At 38.0% G+C, this 15200-nt stretch overlaps 1 protein-coding gene across 1 annotated transcript in view; it reads right to left on the bottom strand.

Moving 5' to 3' along the window:
* Nucleotides 1-15200, bottom strand: part of hif1a.L (hypoxia inducible factor 1 subunit alpha L homeolog) — a 38093-nt gene that overhangs the window by 15778 nt on the left and 7115 nt on the right. The window contains 4 exon segments of the mRNA NM_001086980.1: nucleotides 2627-2739; nucleotides 4435-4519; nucleotides 4596-4741; nucleotides 7276-7466. Of these exon segments, the coding sequence (NP_001080449.1) occupies nucleotides 2627-2739; nucleotides 4435-4519; nucleotides 4596-4741; nucleotides 7276-7466 (535 nt within the window).

The raw sequence follows: 15200 nt of genomic DNA on the forward strand, positions 1-15200 counted from the left end.
GTAACCAATGCTTCAAAGCAACACTGCCTGTGCACGGCACCCTGGTAATATAGGAGGATGGTGCTGATAGAAGCCAGTAGTTAAATTTAGCAGTCAGTGGGGGTTCTGTCCTAAGCGGCATATGATTGCTGGCTGCAGCAAAGGTCATAGTAGCCTATGTCATAGGAGGAATAAAATTAAGTCTTGTATATTACGATCTAAAGTTGCCTTTAAAAACAAAGAGAAATTAAACATTAAATTAACCCCTTAGAGAGGTGAAGTTTCACTCCCAACATCTAAAGCACATGGTTTCCATTGTCTCAGTAAAGGATGGAGCTTTGTTATTTCACAATTCCTTTTTTTGGTAAGGGCCTCTGTGCTCACCCATTAATATAGTAAGGATATTGAGACATTATGTGCAATGCCAGACAAAAAAATTGCTCTCCACTTTAAACAAAACAGGGATTGTTTGTCCATATATTGCGATATATTCAAGCTGGCCAACTACATAAAATTTGTACCACTTCACTTTACATTTTTCACAGTTCTACCTGCAACTTGTGTTCCAGGGATGTCTGATGTAGTTGGCCAGCTTGAACAAACTGCAATATTTGGACAAAGAATCCCTACTTTGTTTACAGGCGATTGGTAGCTTAATGTACCCCTAGTCACTTATCAGTTGTACAGAATTCTGAGTACCTGAGGTTTTCGGCATAACGGATCTTTACTTAATTTAGATTGTCACAACTTAAGTCTACTAAAAAAAAAATCATGTAAACATTAAATAAACCCAATATGCTGGCACATTGCTAAAAATGAATACAAAAAAAAAGCCTCAATCTTTAAAGGTTTTTTTTTTTTTTTGGGACTCGACATTATAGCTTTCAGGAATGGCAAGTGATTTTAATAGGCTTTGGCACGCAAGCAATTAAACAATTATAGTAATCCTTCAACCAGACCTAGTCACCTCTAGCATCTGGCATGTCTGCTAATACACTGCTAGAAAGACAATCTAACTCCTGTCCCTTCTAAATAAAGCAACCGAGATCCTCTCTAAGAAATGCTCACACATTCACTAGGCAGCTCTTCTAATGTTCAATTCCCAGTTAAGACAGACAAAATGCAATACTTGAATAAGCTATTAGTGGGTTTAGCAACCCGAAAGTTCTTTGCTAATTAGTTTAATTTATTTAAAATAGTTTTTACAGTGGTGAGCAAAATAATAAGCCTGAAATAAAAGCAGGCTATACCCCAATGCCTTCTGTATAAAGCCTAGACTAGAGCAAAGACCTTCTACCTCCCTTGTGGCTTTTCAGCTGTGGAACTACAGATCATAGGTGTATTTCAGCTGCTAGTCACAGTCTGAAGTTCACTGCTGTAAAACACTGATAGTAAATAAGCAATACATTAAGCTGCACAATGTGTCATTTGGTGTAAGTCCAAAAAAGGGTAATATTTTATTTTGTGGAGAAAAAAATGCACTTTGTAAACTGAAGTGTTATACAGCGATTCATTAGCATGTAGTCTGTCTTTCTAACTCTAATAAGCCTATGAGGATGCGCCTACAAGAACAAAACGTGTCAGGCCACTTTCTCCTTCATCGCTATGTGGAATGAAACATGGTCTTATTTTTTGTAGAGAGTTCATCTGAATGCTTACTCTTTTTGTTAGAATAATCCAAGTGCGGTGTATTGTATAACCCTTTTAGGACTATTGTTGCATGACAGAAAACACGTATGGCATTCTTTTACCATGTCACTTTATGTAATTATGTAATGTAATTTTCTCTTACCCTGCCATTAAAAATAGAAATAAGCATTCTACTTAAAAAGGTAGTTCACCTTGAAATTAACTTTGTGTGATATAAACAGTGCTTTTCTGAGACCATTTGTTCATTTATTTATGGTTTAATTTAGTAGCAGCTCTGCAGTCTGTAATTTCTGGTTGCTGTGGCCCAATGTACTTTAGCAAGACTGAAGAACAATAGCAGAAGGCCTGAATTAAAAGCAAATAATAAAACCGTAGCCTCGTAGAGCAATAATCTTTGACTCCTATTTGACATTTGTAAACAGGCAGAAGGAAAAGTAAATAATTTAAAAACTCTACAAGATAAAGAAGACCAACTGAAAAGGTTCTATAAATATCACTGGGTATGTGCAAAGTGTCACCACCAGGAAGAAAGAGGACCAACATTAGAAAGACACAAGGCAATGAGAGACAAATTTACAGACTTAAATCTTAATTGTTACATGATTTGTTATGATTTGTAGAGCAATCTTTTTTACAGGCTTTTTTACCCTTTGATTTTCTACTTATTCATAGAATATTAAACTGTATCTTAAGATAAGTTGTATGTAAATATCTGAAAAAATCTTCATGGAATACTGCATGCATGTATGTCAGTTAACATGATGTTGAACATCCAGCTGAGAAGAATTTCACTTTTTAATTCTCTCCTATATTGGTAGCAGAGGTTCAAAATAAGCCTGGGAACGTTCAAATGAGCTTATTAGCTTTAATCGCTACTTACATTTAGTACATACAGTTGTGTTCTGATTAGAGTAGGCTTAGATATTCACGAGACTTAATGCTTGAAAAGCAACATTCCTGAACAAAAGACATGCTCAATGAAAGAAAATAAATATACCTTCCATGTGGCTGACTTTATATTCACGGTTCTTCCACGACTGGTTAATGTACATTTCATACGAAGGAAGAAACTTCTCTCTGTGATTTGTTCTTTTCCTTTTTTTGCTGGCCCTTTAAAAGTTTAGAACAGCAACAGTTACAGACTAATTTATTCCGTTACTCATATACTTTGTGATAAAAACATGAAATACGGATTTTAAGAATTAAATTAATTTAATGGCATTGTGTGTCAATGTGCAAGATCAGCTATTGCATTATAAAATGTAAATGTTATTCCAGGGGGAAACATGAGGACCGATTTCTTTGCCAACAACTCAGAGATATAGTGAGATATTGTATAACTTTGTTTGAGATGGAATTTGCCCTGCAGGATCAGGTGTTCCCTTGTGTGTTCTTTGCTCTTAGTTTTTTTTTTAAGTTGAAGTCCACCTCATTTTTTATGAGAATGTACTGTTATAGTTCACACTCATTTTATCTTCAAAATAAAAAGTTAATTTGTAACTTGAATAGACAACAATATAATTATAATTAAAAACACATTATCAGATTTAAAAGGGAATCAATGAGTTTGCGTGTTGAAGAGAGAAAAACACACCAAGCTTGATTCCAATTAGAGACAATGGCAAGAAATGCAAACAGCAAACTGGGGCTCCAAGAAACAGACATATCTTGTTTCAGACCATAAAATCACACGGGTATCATCAAGTGTAACTGATCCAGACATTAGCAGCTATGTTATTTTGCAGCAACATTTCCAAATTACTCAGAGGGCAGATTTATCAGAATTCCTGTTGTTACTGCAATTATTTGCAGCAAAAATCATTTATCTGAATTTGAGTTCACAAAACAGAAATGTTCTTAATTTGTTAAGCACAATTTTGAATAAAATTATTTGACATCTAAAAGCTGACTAGTTCATGTAGAAGTCCATGGGAACTGTATTTTCAAATTTGAGACTTTTTTTGAGATTTGCCAGATAGTTTTGTTACAACAAAAAAGTAGTATTTGCATGGGAGGAATTCTGTACCCTTTAATCATTTTTATTTACTGCTGGACAAGAGAACAGCACACTACACATGTCAGAAGCTATGGCCACCTGCTACAGAGCTATGAAAACATTACGAATTGATTAGATGATTTAGGTAAGTGATCTCTGCATTGACCTGAAGAAATCCTTAGTTGAAATACATACAATATGTTGTTTGTTGTGTCTTGCACTAAGCAGGACTCACTCGAACAGAAAGCAACTTTACATTCAACTTTCTGGTTCATGCAACCAAAATTAAACAAATGAACAGCCCTCTGTATAAACAAGTAAATCCCTTCCCCCAGCTACAGATAATGAACAACCATTATACAGATAGATTCTTCGTGAACTGGCGATTTTTGATTTTATTGTGCTCAATCTAACCTTATTTTCAGGTTTTACTTTGTTTAGTGCAACAAATGTTAAACAATATAGATATTTCATAATTAAAACAATAGACAAGCCCTTATGACTGAACTTGTGTTGAAAAGGGCAATATACTGCTCCAATCATCCTTTAAAAGGATTTCATCATATATAAAGCAACACTTTGACTAATATTCAGAACTGAATACGGCAGAATAACACATTTTAATATACAAGTAGTTAAATATTTAGAAATGGAAAATGAATGCCTAGCTAAGTACCATATCAGTTTTGAAAATGGATAACAAAGTTTAAAATCCCCGACTGAATAATAATAATAACAACAATAAAGTGTCAGTGTAGGACTCAAGACAGCAGTGGGGATGGTTTGAACAGAAAAGAGCAGGTACTTGCCATTTCTGAAAGTTAGCATCTCCCTTAGCTCTTCATGATCGCAAGGATGAGTAAAATCAAACACGCTGTGTCCAGTAAGCTCAAACTGTAAATAGGAAGAAACATTATGCAGACACATTTTATACCCAACCTCAGAATGCATGAAAAGAAAATTCTCTTACCTGTGTAAGGCCCATACACTTGTTGACATTTTCAGAGAGATAAATCATATCCCCCTCTTCAGTCAGAACCAAGACAAACCCTTCCAGTGCCTTCAAATAGAAACAATTGAGTTGCTTGTCCAGCTCAGTCTCACCATCCAAATCCCCTAAGAAGAAGAAATGTAGATTTCTTACCACAAAACCACCTAAGGAACAGTTTTGCTTTAAAGAATAAGTAACACCCCCCCCCATCTCTAAAATGACTCCAAACTGTCTCAGAATAAAATACAATGCTTTCCAAGCACTCCTCCTCTTTGACTATGAAGACCTCAAAGGGGTGCCTACTGCATATTCCGGGTTTATTTCCATTGAGGCAGTGAGCATGCCCAGTAGGCATCTCTTTGAGGTCTTCATAGTTGGAAAAAAGAAGTGCTTAGAAAGCAAAATGGGGCAGAGCTTCACACTAGAGAAGCAAAGCATTTGTGCCTAAGGCATGGGGGGCAGGCAATATATGATTGACAGGTGAAATGTTAAGTTCCTTTAGAACAGGTATGGATGTGTTAATAAAAAAAAAAAAAATCACAGTTGTCGATTTGCCCAGCGGGAGGGGTAGGCCAGGGGGGAGGAGGGAGGGGGGGCAATACACGGGAGGGGGGGAGGGGGGTTAGCGCCGACGAGGTTTCCTTCCCCTTTAACTCTGAGGATGAAGCTATACTGTCTTTCAGCTTGTTAGACAACCTCAAACGGAGATCAATACTCTGGACAGGCACAAATCCGCAAAAGCAAGATGTAAAAGGTAAAGTAAGCCCTACAAAGGGCGTTCTAGTGTTCGAAACCAATTAAAATATAATGAACCGTTGTCTTACACTCGTAAAACTGATCTGTTTGCATCAGAAACACTACTATAGTTTATATAAATGCGCTGCTGTGTAGCCATGGGTGTAGCTATTCAGTCTGAAAAAGAGAAAAGGCATAAGCTGAATAGCAGATAACAGATAGGCTCTGAAGAATACAACGGGTGTGAAGGGGTTGCTCACCTTCCAACACTTTTTCAGTTCAGATGGTTCACCAGAAATAAAGACTTTCCATTTACTAATATTAAAGGGGTTGTTCATCTTTAAGTAAAGTTTTAGTATGATGTAGGGAGCAATATTCTGAGACAATTTGCAATTGGTTTTTATTTTTTATTATTTGTGGTTTTAAGTTAGTTTTTTTTAGCAGCTCTCCAGTTTGCAATGTCAGCAATCTGGTTGCTAGGGTCCAAATGCAACCAGATTGATTTGAATGAGAATATGAAATATTAATAATGGAGGGTCGGAAAAGATGAAAAGAAAGATGAGTAATAAAAAGTAGCAATAACAATACATTTGTAGCTTTACACAGCATTTGTTTTTTGATGAGGTCAGTGACCCCCTTTTCAAAGCTAGAAAGAGTCAGGAGAAGAAGGCAAATAATTCATAAACGATAAAAAACAAATAATGAATACCAATTGAAAAGTTGCTTTGAATTGGCAATTCTATAACATACTAAAAGTTAACGTGAACCACCCTTTTAAAGCTTCATTATTAGTTATGTCTTTCTGAAGCAGCTTGCGGGGGGGGGGGGGCGGAGTTTCACCAACCCTGACTGTTCTCGATACATTTCTTACCTTTGTCCCTGCTGAGCTCAATCCCAAGTTTCATTAAAGGGGTTGTTCACCTTTAAATTAACTTTTAGTATGATTTAGAGTGTGATATGCTGAGACAATTTGCAATAGGTTTTCACTTTTTATTATTTATTTTTATTATCTCTGGTTTGCAATTTCAACTGTTTGCTAGGATCCAAATAATCCTAGCAACCATGCATTGATTTAAATGAGAGACTAGAATGTTATTGGAGAAATCTGAATAGAAAGAGGAGTAATAAAAAGTAGCAATAACATTTGTAGACTTACAGAACTATTGTTTTTAAATGTGGTCAGTGACCCCCATTTGAAAGATGGGAAAAGTCAGAAAAAGGTAAATATTTGAAAACTATAAAAAAATAAATAATGAAGACCACCTGAAAAGTTGCTTAGAATTGGCCATTCTATAACATATTAAAAGTTAACTTGAAGGTGAACCACCCCTTTAATGGCAGCTGTTATAACTGATACAACAGTTGCGAATAATCCACAGATGCTGTGGAAAACTGTATCAACTAATGTAGCAAACTGTAATATGGAAAAAAAAAAAACATTTTAATTCCTGTGCAAGAACTAAATCCATTGTATTCTACAGAGTGCTACTTAACCTGTACCATTTAGCCATATTTCAACCTGAATGACTACTCCCACAGCAGCACAGCAACATATTTATATAAACTATAGCATTGGTTCTCAAGCAAACACACCAGTTTTACTAGTGCAAGGCAATCGGTTCATTCGATTTTCATTAACTTACAACACAAATTGTTTGATGTTACTGTTCCTTTATGTATATGGATTCAAATGTATGTCCATCCTATAACTGACAAGCAACTGGTTTGCATGTAATTGTGGAATATAATATCCAAATATTCCCAAAAGCATGAGTAAAAAAAACATGGCTGCATTTCAAGAAAGAGGCTACATCTGAATCTTACAAACATTCTTGGGACTTGGCTAAATACCAAACCAAATTTTGCATTCAGTGCATGCCTGCTTACAAATATTTATAATGTGGTTTGTGCTGAGAATATTCACCTGCATCAAGCAACTTTCTTATCTGCAGGTAACTGATGGTCAGCCTCATGATAGAGGCCTTGTCAAGATTTGAGCTGACATTGTGCGGCAGAGGCAACTCGTGACATAGTTCATAAAAGACCTCAGACTCCTTACTCCTCCGACACCTGGCAGCATCGCGTGATTTTTCTTTACGCCGCTCCGAGCTGATCCTGTAATTAAATTGGACACCAATGTTAATGCTAACAGTAAAAACTTTAAGAGAGAAAATAGGAAAGGTAAGAGAAGATACAACATTTATGACAGGAGGATAAAACAAATTAAAGGAGATATATAGCATAAATAAAGCTCCCTCGGATCTTGTAGGCAATAATGAATAATATATGGTGCTGGTTATACTTTGGGCTAAAAACTAGTATTTTTAAAAATGGCCCCTTAATTAGGGCTTCCTATTTATTTGCTAGAGCCACTATCCATGTTTCAAATAAGGTGTGGGTTCATCCTAACAGGAAATAACCAATCACGGCCCTACAGCAGAGACAGGCTTCAGTTCCCTATCAAGTAAGTATAGCTGCTGATTGGTTCCTATCCTACAGTGCAGGGTGCTAAGTGCCACCAACTCCAGTGCATAGCCTGGGAACAATGTTCCCTCTAAGCTGTGCATAAAGGTTTTGAGGCCAGCGCATTAAACAAATTGTGGCGTGCACAAAGAATTTTGTTATGGGAGGGACTAGTAGGGTTTTTATAGAAATCATCAATAAATCATCCAGAAACACAATTGCTTTAATCACATTCCATCTATATGAATCAATGCCATGAACTGGCACGCTTTTTATTTTTCTTTACACATTACAGCTGAATCTACCTGAAAACTCTCAAAATATAAATAAACATAAAACATGGTATAACCCACAGCCTAATTGGCTTTCTGGAGGCACAGAGACTGGACTGCACTGCTTTATGTAACGGATTAATCATTAAGTACTGAGCAATTTACTCACTGCAAGAGGGTTTAACTCATTTGTAATTATAGCTATTTTCTCACTGTAAACTGAAACATCACCAGATACCCATGGATACAAAGAGGTTAGGTCCCTATCTCCTGATTAATTCATCATATACTCTACAGACTTTGCTCTAATATATTGGAACTGAGCTGCTGATATCATAGATGCAAAGAAACCCTCATATTTAGAGAAATGTTACAGATGTTTATCTGCTGCAGGAAAACAAGAAGGAAGAGACACTGCTGCTCCACCCAAAGTGTTCAAGTCAGATAAAAATACTGAAGTTTAGATAGACAGATGGAGTGTGACGACAAACATATCTTGTGTTTTACAGCAACTAAGTAAATTGGGTGGCTTAATGGTTAGCGTTGCTGTCTTAGAGTGCTGCATTCACAAGGATGATTTCAACTCGGGCACTATCTGCACTGAGTGTGTATGAGTTGAGTGAAAGATTTGTGTTTGTTAGACCGGTTGAGACAGGACCTGGTGTGAATAGCAAATACCTGTGAAGTGTCAAATAACATTAGGGGTGAATTTAGTGATAAAGAATCCCTTGCCGACTAGGCACTGTCTCACTTTGAAATCCTTGCTTCCCAATCTATACCCAATCCCTAGCCCAGCAATAGCTTACAATTAGGGTTGCCACCTTTTCCGAAAAAAAATACTGGCCTTCCTATATAATTATCATTTTTCACAATAACATTGGGATCAACAATAATTTTTACCAGTCAGGCTGATAAAATAACGGCCAAGTGGCAACCCTACTTACAGGGTTGCCGCAGGGCTGCCATTAGAAATCACGGGCCCTGTACAACAAAATTTTCGGGGGCCCCCTGGGCCCCGTCTGCACTAGCGCTCAAGCCCCACAACAGATCCCGCCCACTCCACATCACAGATAAAAGACCGCACAGACATCAGCGCTAAAAAAGTAACCCCCCCCCCCACACACACACGTTATAAAAAACATTATATTGATGGTCAGGGCCCCATTATAAGTTAAAAAAAAAAAAAACATTGGCGCAAGGGCCCCCTTACAAGTTAAAAAAAATTGGGGCCCCAAAGAATATTTTTAAAAAAAACATTGGTGCCAGGGCCCCCTTACAAGTTAAAAAAAATTGGGGCCTCAAAAAAATATATTTTTTAAAAAAACATTGGTGGGAGGGACCTATGGAATATTAGAATAATACACCTATGGAATATTAGAATAAAATTACATTAAAAAAAAAACCACAAATTGGTGTTCGCCTCCTTTTGTGAGGCTTCGGTTATTTTCGTATCTCCGGGTCTTTTCGCCGCTTCGGGACTGCAGCTTCAGCTATTTTCGTGGCTTCAGGTCCTATGGCTGTTCGGCACTTCCGCATTTTGGCTGTTCGGGATTTCAAAATGGCCGCACGCTTTGGCACTCTGAAGGGGGGCCCGGCTCTTTCAAAAGTGCAGCACTGCCGGGCCCCCCTTGAGAGCACCAAAGCCGTACGGCCATCCATAATGCACAGGACATGTGGTTTGTTTAGATAAGGGATCTTTCTGCAATTTGGATCTCCATACCCAACAGGATTGTTTTGCCTCCAATAAGGATTAACTATATTTTAGTTAATAGTTAACATTTTTTTTAAACTTAAATTTGTTATGGTCACAATATTTATTTTTCATTCAATTTTTTTTTTTTTTTTTTTTACAAATGCACGCTTCTAATCCGGAGTACATAATGCTGAATATATGTCAACAGTGGTTAGACCAAATCCATTTTACTAAAACCGATATTGGATGCCAAAGAGGGAGAAGGCTGATGTACGCTTCTGAAACACAGCATCATAGGGGGGAAGTGTAGAGCACTGTTTTATGATGTATTATGCAACTTCCTGCCATCTTTTTGAGAAAACTACAATGGGTTTGATGGGTAAAATGCTTCTCATGTAGCTTAAAACATGTTTTAGCTGGTTTCACAGTGCGTGCACAAAATGTACTCATTCCAAACAGCTCAAGACAGAAGCTGCACCTAATTATTTCCAAGCAGAACAGAGGTGGCCAGAGCATTGCATAAAAAAAACAGTCATCATGACTAAGTCTTTGGGAGAGGCTTCCTTCTGTACCTGTCAAACACAAGGCTATTCCTGTTTATATCTCTGAAGTTTTACAAATAGATGCTTAAAATAACATAAAATCCACTTCATGCCCTAGGACAGTGATCCCCAACCAGTAGCTCGTGAGCAACATGTTGCTCTCCAACCCCTTGGATGTTGCTCCCAGTGGCCTCAAAGCAGGTGCTTATTTTTCAATTCCAGGCTTGGAGCCAAGTTTTGGTTATATAAAATCCAGGTGAACTGCCAAACAGAACCTCAATGTAGGTTGACAATCCACATAGGGGCTACTAAATGGCCAATCACATCACTTATTTGGCACCCCAAGAACATTTTTCATGCTTGTGTTGCTCTCCAACTCCTTTTACTTCTGAATGTTGCTCATGGGTGAAAAAAGTTGGGGATCCTGGCCCTAGAATCTTAATTGCAGTCTGTATTTCAGAGCAGCTAGCTTGTTTTGCCTTTAAGGCTAAAACTACACAGGAGATTTTGATCAGATTTTATGGGTCAGATTTTATCATGCAACAGCATGCAACAACACAAGATTTTGTACGACCCTACAAAATCTGATCCACACAGCTGCAATGTTAAATCAGATAAAAGAAGGTGTGTCATGCATCTACATCCGACAGAAAGAGGCCCATATATATTTTAGTGGTATTAGAGCAGTTTGAAACCACAATTAAACTATTTCTCAAAAATCTCATATGGCTTGAAATTCATTAAAAGATCAGAATATAAAAAGTACGAACGGAAAAAAGTGCACAAAAATAGAATCTCTCTAAAGCTTCGAGTTTTTCGGATAATTACTAGAGAAATATAATCCAAAAACCTAAGCCTGAATGGTTAAAAAAAAAAAAAAAAACTCCAATAAGATCAGCACAGGCTTCTATGGACCTTGAATGCTTTTACAAAGTTTTTCCTTGTTTTTAGAATTTATAAATCTAAAATCGAGTTTTAAAGAAATATTTTTCATATTTAACAACGTTTTAGTGGGGATGCATCGATACGCTGAATCCTGCTTGAAAGATTTAGCAAAATACCAAACCAAATCCTAATTCACATATGCAAATTAGGGGCAGGAAAGGAAAAAGGCTTGTTTTGTGACAAAGTCGGGGATATCCTTTCCCGCAACTAATTTCCATATGAAAATTAGGTTTAGAATACGGCCAGGCACAAGGGTTTGGCCGAATACTGCTGAAAAAGAACAAATCCCAAACCAAATCCTGGATTCCCTCAATGTATTTTAATGAGAAGAAAAACATCAGATACATAGTAACATATAAGTTAGGTTGAAAAAAAGGACACACGTCCAGCAAGTTCAACCTTTTTACTTTTTTTTAATCTGCCTATCTGCCAGTTGGTCCAGACCAGAGGAAGGCAAAAGAAAAAAAAACCAACTGAAGCCTCTCCAATTTGCTTAAGAGGGGGAAAATTCCTTCCTGACTCCAAAATGGCAGTCTAGTCCCTGGATCAACTTGTACTATGAGCTAGCTTCCATAAGCCTGTACCCTGATACAATTAGATGAAGACACAGCATGCAGCGTTCCTTTCCAACAGGTGTGTCGTGTCAAATGGCAAAGCTTCCATGTAGTTTACACCTCAGATTTTTGTATCAGTCCATTTATATTTTAAAACTACGTCAGACTGTGTGTCGATCCAACACCACCCTACAAAATCTCCCATGGAGTTAAGCCCTATAAGGCACATCAGAGCCTGAGCATTTACCCAGCTGTGCTGATGATGATGATGCTATCATAACCTCAGCCCCTGTTCCATTTATTATTGATATTTATTAGCTGCAATAGAGAACAAGCTTTGCATTACTGCTATGCATTTGCCTAGTCTGAGCACAATAGACCACTTGCCCCATTAGACACAATGAATTCTCTTTGTAGACCTCTACTGGTAACATTTAAAGGGGTTGTTCACCTTCCAAACACTTTTTTCAATTTAGTTGTTTTTAGATTGTTCCCTAGAAATAATGACTTTTTCCAATTACTTTCCACTATTTATTTTTTACGTTTTTTCCAAAATCTAAGTTTAAAGTTGAATGTTCCTGTCTCTGGTGTTTGAGTCTGACAGCTCAGTAATCCAGGTGCAGATTCTGAACTGTTACAATTTTGCAACATTTAGTTGATACATTTCTCAGCAGCATCTCTGGAGTATTAGCAACTATTGTATCAATTCTAACAGCTGCCTGTAATGAAACCCAGAGATTCTGCTCAGCAGGGACAAAGATAAGAAATGTATCAATTTAGAACAGTTTACAGGATCGGCGACCCCCCCTCCCAGAGCTGCTTCAGAAGGAGAGAAATTACACTTTATACTTCAATATTAGAAAAACCGTGACACATAGAAAATAGAAAGTCATTGGAAAAAGTCGTTATTTCTGGTGATCTATCTGATAACAACTAGTTGTTTGAAGGTGAACAACCCCTTTAATGATCTCTGTGTGACATACTTGCAAATGTGTAAGTGTTTCCAGCTGTGCGACAGACCAAGCTCAGACCCCTAAGCATAGTTCATTTGCTCAATAGACTATACAAGCATATGCATTCCGCTGTAGTAAGCACAACTCAGCAAAAAATAGAAGGCACAGGTATCTGTAAATAACTGCAAGCAGGAATGCAACAGAATGGATTCACAGAGTACATGTGTACATGATATACAGTGAATGTTCACTTCAGCGATACCTCAAATGGCTGTGGCTACCTGGATCATACCAAATTCATGCTGAAATCCCCTGTGGTAAAACCTATGTGATGCTTCGTTTTTCTGAAGTCCCGGAAGTTGCCTCAGGCATCTTCACAATGCGCAGGTATTACCACTGGCAAATTCAATTATTGCCGGTGGAGAAGCATTTTTGGTAGATTTCTCGCCCTCGGTAGTGCCAATTTATTGTGGCCAATAAATTTCCCCATCAGACATTACCCTTAGAATACACAGATCAAAAATTTGAACCAACTCACACATCCTGCTCCAGTGTGATCCATAACTCTGCAACTTAGTTGATAGGCATTGCACCCCCATTAGTTGGGGTTTGCTTGATTGCCAAGAGCTAAAACAATTCTTGTTACGGGCCATGGCTGACAGGGTGATTTGACGCCTGCAATAACAATGCACAACTGTGGGTGACAAATCTCCTAAAAATGCTTATACACCGTCAATAATTGAAATCAGCGGTGATACAAACCTACGCATCCCAAAGCCACCTGAAGTTTCCTCAGACTTTGGAAGAAACAAACGAAACATACGATTTACCACCAGCAATTTCAATTATTGCTGGTGGAAATACATTTCCAGGAGAATTTTCGCCAGCAGTCGTGCATTTTTTATTGCGGATGAAAAGTCACCCTGTCGCCCATCACCCTAAACAGCAAAAAAAAAAAAAATGCATCTATGTGGATGCCACATAGAATAATAATAAATCAGTAAACCCTCTCAGTATGAAAAATGTGTCCGATTTGATGAGCACGAACATATCAATCAAACAAAACATTTCTCAGCCTCTAACACTTGAACTGTAGCAGTGGCGTGTAGTACAGGGTAGGATATTAAAAAAAATTCACTAAGCTGGTGATAGAGTTCACTCGTGCAATGTCTGGGCATGAAAAATTAACTAGAAGGCAGTCATAACCAACACAAATCTAGCAGTAACTGGTTCATAAAACTTCCATCGAAAATTTGAAAACAAAACATGTTGCAACCTCTGTTGCAAACGTGGGCTGGATTCAACAATGTAGGATTGCCAATTACAGCAGTATTAGGTCATTTCCTAATTAAGCAGAATACATCAGTTTAAATGAAAAACACAGAATAAACGGTCCCATATTGGATATAATTAATTCAGGTACAGGTATGGGATAGGTTATCCAGAATGCTTGGGATCTGGGGTTTCCTGGATAACAGATCTTTCCATAATTTGGATCTTTATACCTTAAGTCCTCCAAAAAAAAACAAAAACATTATAACATTAAATAAACCCAATAGGCATGTTATGCCTCCAATAAGGATTAATTATATCTTAGTTTGGACCAAGTACAAGCTACAGTTTTTATTATAACAGAGAAAAAGGAAATAATGTTTTAAAATGATTTGGATAAAATGGAGTCTATGGGAGACATTCTTTTTGGATAATGGGTTTCCAGATACCTGTACTTCATCCTAGTGAAGGGTAGGGTTGGACTGGGCTGGCGGGACACCGGGAAAAAACCTAGTGGGTCTGCCCAGACCCACTCCCCAATCTGGTGCAACTGAAAGAAAAATACATATGGTGAGCGGTGCGCCACATTTTGCGCATGCGCACTGCCTTCCGGATTGCGCGCTTGTGTGCTGCCTCCCAGAAAGTGCGCCGCCTCCCAGATTGCACGACACACGCATTGGCCCCCGAGGTTTGGAACCCAGTGGGCCCCAGATGCACCAGTCCGACCCTGTTGAAGGGTAACTTTGTTTTGGTTGGCAAGGAAAGGTTTTATTATTAACATATTGCCCCAAACTGGATGTGTGGTGTTATATGACACTGAATTATCCATCACTAATTTTCCCAATTTAGGCCAAAAATCTTAGGCTGATTTCAACCCACAACCACTAGTCGAATATAATGTCGGCATGCTTCCAGAAGCCTTGTGTTGGCACCGGGGCGAACAGACTTTGCGGATTTTGGGGAAGAAACACAAGACTTGGTCTTTCGAGCCTAAATCCGAAGGGACTGTTCACACCGGTGCCGACACAATTCTTTCAGATGCAAGCAGACATTAGATTCAACTAGCAGTTGGGGGCTGAAATCAGACCAAGGATTTCAGCAGGCTGATTTCTGCCCAGTATGGCCCTAGCCTTATCCTTCTATGTGTCAGCTATG

This window comes from Xenopus laevis, chromosome 8L (assembly GCF_017654675.1).
Source record: "Xenopus laevis strain J_2021 chromosome 8L, Xenopus_laevis_v10.1, whole genome shotgun sequence".
NCBI classification, from domain to species: Eukaryota; Metazoa; Chordata; class Amphibia; order Anura; family Pipidae; genus Xenopus; species Xenopus laevis.